This window comes from Sinocyclocheilus anshuiensis, unplaced genomic scaffold (assembly GCF_001515605.1).
Source record: "Sinocyclocheilus anshuiensis isolate Anshui unplaced genomic scaffold, SAMN03320099.WGS_v1.1 scaffold581, whole genome shotgun sequence".
NCBI lineage: Eukaryota > Metazoa > Chordata > Actinopteri > Cypriniformes > Cyprinidae > Sinocyclocheilus > Sinocyclocheilus anshuiensis.
This window is the reverse complement of record NW_015540886.1, coordinates 621,533-627,123: the sequence shown is the minus strand read 5'-3', so window position 1 is coordinate 627,123 and position 5,591 is coordinate 621,533. Positions and strand designations below refer to the sequence as shown.

General features: G+C 36.5%; 1 protein-coding gene across 1 annotated transcript; it reads right to left on the bottom strand.

Moving 5' to 3' along the window:
* Window positions 1–3,146: 3,146 nt before the first annotated feature.
* On the bottom strand, window positions 3,147–4,978 carry LOC107688702 (neuronal acetylcholine receptor subunit non-alpha-2-like). Its single transcript, XM_016486439.1, has 2 exons — window positions 4,214–4,978; window positions 3,147–3,755 (listed from the first exon to the last, which is right to left on the bottom strand). Exons 1-2 carry the CDS (start codon window positions 4,976–4,978, stop codon window positions 3,609–3,611), a joined length of 912 nt encoding a protein of 303 aa, XP_016341925.1. The 3' UTR covers window positions 3,147–3,608.
* Between the last annotated feature and the right edge of the window lie 613 nt (window positions 4,979–5,591).

Here is a 5,591-nt window from a genome sequence, read left to right as displayed (position 1 = left end):
GAAACTTTGCTTCCTTTGCTCATGTAAACAATCGTTGGTTTTCGCAAGACTAGCAAATTCTCACCAGCACATGCACTACCCGCCCGGAACGGCTTCCGCGTACGATAGTTAGCGCAAGCTACAGAAAAGTGGTTATAACGTTTTAAATATGGATATGTTTCTTACAAGAACGCATCGATTGGCTACAGGAGGTCTTTATTCACCCCCCGGAGCCGTGTGAGGCACTTTTTTATTATGGATGCGCTTTATTGGACTTCTTTTGAACTGTTGAACGGAAACACCCGCCCCCACTGCCATTATAAAGCTTGGAAGAGCCAGGACCATTTTTAATATAACTCTGAATGGATCCATCTGAAAGAAGAAAGTCATATACACCTAGGTTGCCTTGAGGGTGAGTAAATCATGGGCCAATTTTCATTTTTGGGTGAACTATTCCTTTAAACTGCAAAAAAAAAAGTGTCAACAGCTTTCATGCACATCTTTCAAAATAAAAGTCTTGCATCAGAAAAAACATTTTGAATTTTTTGTTGTTGTTGTTTCTTTGACTGTACACTCCGCGACCCACCCAGAATGGTCTTGCGACCCACCAGTTGAGAAACACTGATATAAAGTATTTAAAATACTGCTGCTCTCTTAATAAGAGAATGCTTGTTTTTTTCTGATGTATTTTGTCTTTGTAGTCTTGCTAAACCTTCCCAATTATTCTTTGGAGGAGAAGTAAAAGATGAGAAAGCAATGAAATCAGAAGATGATATTGGCTCTTTGGTCCAATATGAGTTCAGAGTTGGTGTTTCAGTCTCCTTAAAGCTACAGTAATGAATTACTATGCTTTATTATTCATTATCATTAACTAGACATACCAAATGAATGATTGTAAATAATATATTGCAGATAGTAGCATGTGTATATTTATACCTCAGTTCAAAATAAATCGGCAGCTTTTCACAGAGAGAGGTAGTGCATTTCTGTCTGTGAATGTACAGTATTTGTGACCCTGGACCACAAAACCAAAAAACAAAAGTCTTAAGTTGCACGGGGATATTTGTAGCAATAGCCAAAAATACATTGTATGGGTCAAAATTATTGATTTTTCTTTTATGCTAAAAATCATTAGGATATTAAGTAAAGATCATGTTCCATGAAGATATTTTGTAAATTTCCTACTGTAAATATATCAAAACTTCATTTTTGATTAGTAATATGCATTGCTAAGGATTTAATTTGGACAACTTTAAAGGCAATTTTCTCAACATTTTTTTTTTTTTTTTGCACCCTCAGATTCCAGATTTTCAAATAGGATAGGACAATATTTGGCTGAGATGCAACTAACAAACCATACATCAATGGAAAGCTTATTTATTCAGATTTCAGATGATGTATAAATCTCAATTTCGAAAAATTGACACTTAAGACTGGTTTTGTGGTCCAGGGTCACATTTGGCAGTATATTTTATTTACATAGCGAGTCCAGTACAATTAAAGCCTGTTGATTTTGTGCAAATGTTCTTCTGTGTCAGATCATTAACCTTGGTCGGCCTCTGAAGTCCTTCGGTTCTGTTGTGCTGAACATTCAGAGGCCAAAAGCAACCAAGGAGGGAAAACGGCTCCTGTACCTTGTGCAGATCAAGGATCAAGGAAAAAATATTATTCACTGCACACCAGCAGAGGCCATCAACCCACTCCGATTTATCAAGGTAGTTCCTTCATGGGATATAATTTAAGTTAAATAATGATCATTTAACTTCAGCTGTCACTGGTTCTACTTTGCAGCTCTCTGTATTTGATATATGATAAATCCCTAAGACTCAGACACAGTGTGACTTCTGACATTCTGATTTTTTCCCCTTTTTGGGCAATATAAGTATAGTATAAAACCTGGTAATTTCACAGAACAAATTATTTTATACAATTTCATTGACCAGTACTTTATTTTCTTTTCACTACTATCAGTAGTTACACTAGTGTCTTTAAAATGTATATCAAAGGTTTTAAGGTACTTAAATTTGTCATTCTTGCAAATGTTTTTCAACCTTTCATGTTGCCACCCAGACATGTGCTGATGACTTGAGATGTGTGGATATAAAGTGCCCTCGAGGCAGTGGATAGCACTACAGCCGTTGTTCTTCATGCACGCTTATGGAACAATACTTTTCTTGAGGTACAGTTGCTGCACTTTTCTCTGCACTATAAGACTTAATGAGTTAATTTCACTAAAATATTAATGAAAGTTCATTAAAGTTAGAAGAAAGTTCAAACCAACTGATTATATTAAGCGAAATTCAAACTGATAGGGTTACTAGAAGTTTTGACATTTCCAATTTAAAGACTTTAGTTAACAGTCATTTGGTCTACACGGCAAAAATATATTTGCTGCTTGCTCAATCTGTGTTGATTAATGCAGCAAAAGTCCTCAACATTTGAAAGTTATGGTAGCAATATGCAGTGTTATTTCCAGTTAACTATAAGAGATTTGAATTCATTTTTTTTTTTATATATATATTTTTTTTTGTGTGTTTTTTTGTTCACACTGTATTGCATTAAAGGGATAGTTAACCCAAAAATGAATATTCTGTCAACATTTACTCTCTGGGTTTTACAGTGTGAGCATATTGACAAGATGTTTTTTCTTTACAGGAGTATAGTTCATTGAACTACTTGGATATTGTACTGGATGCATTTTTGACTCTTAATGGGACTCAGGAGAATATTGGGATGCAGCCATCTGATACTAAGGTTAAGTGTAAATTAGCACACCCTTATACCATTTTCTATTTGATATATTAGTAGTATAGTGATAAAGAGTGCAATGTATAGATGAAACTAACTGAAATAATGTTTCTGTGACTAATATAGGTGAAGCTAACTGTTTTTCGTGAAAGAAAGCCTGCTTTGCTCAGTCGAGTCCCGTGGTGGGGCATTCTATTCAGCATAATGACTGCACTGCTGTTACTGGCTCTGCTCCTTTACCTGTTATGGAAGGTAATGTGACCCTCATCATCTCTAACCTAATTTTAATATTTGATTTACCAGAAAGATAAGAGCAAGATAGTTGCATGTGTTTGCAAATAGAGTATTAAGTTGCTGTGATTTTTGGCTGAATTGTATTGTTTTTTTTTGCTCCTCAGTTTGAATGCTTGAATTGTGGAATGTGTGCCAAAGAAAAGAAAGTATGTTAAGAATCGGGACAGGAACATATGACAACCAAACAGAGCTGTGTTTCCTCAGGAAGATGGACAAAACCGTTTTCTGATTTTGTGGAGATTTTATTTTTTCCTGCACAGGTCAAAAAAATCTTTCTTTCTTTCTTTTTTTACACAGTGTTTATGTTGTCTTTAAATTAAAATGTAAGAATGAATAACTAAATTATCTACAAACAAGACGTTTTAAACGGCATGTTGTATCACTGAGGACAAAGGATGCTACTCTGCACATATCACATTTGATTAACATTGCTGGTCATCTTATAATGTTAATCATAAATCTGAGTATTTAACGCAGTGAAAGAACAAATTACTTTTATACAGTAATGTGCATTGTCTGTAATATTGTTGGAGGTACAGTAGAATTCCCTTTTGTGATGTGATGATTTGACAGGAATGACTCAATTGTCATGGAGAGGGAGGTGGAGGTGTGCGCAGGAACATCTTGAGGGCAGGTGTAAAGATGAGGATGGTGCCGAGCACAGAGACCGTGAGGAATGCCCAGAGAAATATCCTGTCCAACACCTGAGCCACAAACTTCCAGTCCTGTACTGCCTGGAAGAGGCAAAGAATGTTCATTATCATCATAACTATCATGACCTGCATCTTCATTATCAAATAAAGGTCAACACTAAAAAAGTCATTAGTGCTAACAAACATTTTTATTCCTGTCTGATTATGTTTTGCTTTTTACCATAATACAGGCACATTTGTATCATGATCTGTTGCATCTGTTTAGAACGACTGTTATATTCAGGCCTAGACTTGTACGCTTTTAAGTCGTTCCATACAACTGTGTAAATACTGTGTAAAGTATTCCGTACTGTGAAAATACTGTGGAATACTGTCACTTTTGAACAAATTAATGCATTATTTCTGAATAAAACACATTTTCATTCAAACTTAATGACTTTCAAATTTTGTTTATATCTAAAAATAGTTTCATTTTTATTTATATATGCAGTTATTCATTAGGAACTTTCCTTCATCTTAGGACTTCTTAAAGCCCTTACCTCTGTAATAAAATGCTCCTTCTTAATGTGTCTTGAGATGTAGCGAACTGAGTTGGTGGCCTCTTCCAGCGGAGCTTGACCTTCTCCTTCAGGGCCAGGTGGCCCTTTCTTGTTCCTGGGCTTGAGGTCAGGGCTGTGAGGCTCCAGCTGTGGGTAATGATAGCGGTCTGTGTTTCCCCTCATGCAGAGCAAATGAGGCAGCCGCTGGAGAAACGGAGAACGCACCCATGGAGACATAGGATGGTAAGTAGCTGAAGAGCGGTGGTGTACGTTGATCACAAAAACTGTCACGATGATGGAGAGAGTGACAAAGATCATGATAAAAAGCAGGTACTCTCCAATCAGTGGGATAACCTTTGAGGAAGAAGGGATGATCTCCTCGATGACGAGAAGGAAAACAGTGAGGGACACCAGGACAGAGGTGGAGAGAGAGACTTTTTCCCCTTCATCAGAGGGAAGGTAGAAGACCAGCACTGTAAGGAAGGACAAGCCCAGGCAGGGAATAATGAGGAAGAGTGTGTAGAAGAGAGGAAGACGTTTCAGGATGAATGAGTATGTGAGGTAGGGGTAGGAGAGGTGGCCGTCTCGTCGACTGCCTTTGACCCCAGTGGCGCTAAGAATCTCCCACTCGCCGTTATCAAAGAAGTCGCTTCGGTCCACCTGCTGGTTGACAAGCACTAGATCAACCATGTTTACGTCATACGTCCAAGAGTCAAACTTCATAGAGCAGTTCTGCCGATCGAACGGGAAGAAGGTCACATCCATGGTGCAGGCGGACTTGTAGCTGGTAATATGTAAGAAAATAAGTAAATAAAATAAGTGATTTTGTTTTGGTTAAATTATATTTCAAGTAACAAAAAATGTGTTTTGTGTTTTTTTTTGGTTTTGGTTTAGGTTTAATAATAACCCTGCTGCATTTCTGCATCATATGCATTTTCTATAATTTTTCTCCATGCACAATTTTAAACTGTTTAAGATTGGGAAAAAAATCTATCAAATAAAAAATATAAATTATTATTATTATTAATAATAAACAATTTATTTAGATGTTTCCACATGCAACCCATTCTTAATTTCCAAGACAACACATTGTTACAGTGATGTTTGTGGTTACATACCTGCCATAGCCATACATTAGTGGTCATGAGTTGGTTTTTCTCATCCTGAATTCATAAACAGAGAAGACAGAAAGATATGCCATAAACAACTGAAATGTATGTGTTTATTATTATTAATAATAAACAATTTATTTAGATGTTTCCACATGCAACCCATTCTTAATTTCCAAGACAACACATTGTTACAGTGATGTTTGTGGTTACATACCTGCCATAGCCATACATTAGTGGTCATGAGTTGGTTTTTCTCATCCTGAATT

What these genes read in the sequence shown, in the direction of transcription:
- LOC107688702 (XM_016486439.1), bottom strand. Translation starts at nt 4,978, where the DNA reads ATGGATGTGACCTTCTTCCCGTTCGATCGGCAGAACTGCTCTATGAAG. An exon ending in AGGAGCATTTTATTACAGAG is followed by an intron (nt 3,756 to 4,213) that starts GTAAGGGCTTTA and finishes TGCCTCTTCCAG; the next exon opens with GCAGTACAGGACTGGAAGTT.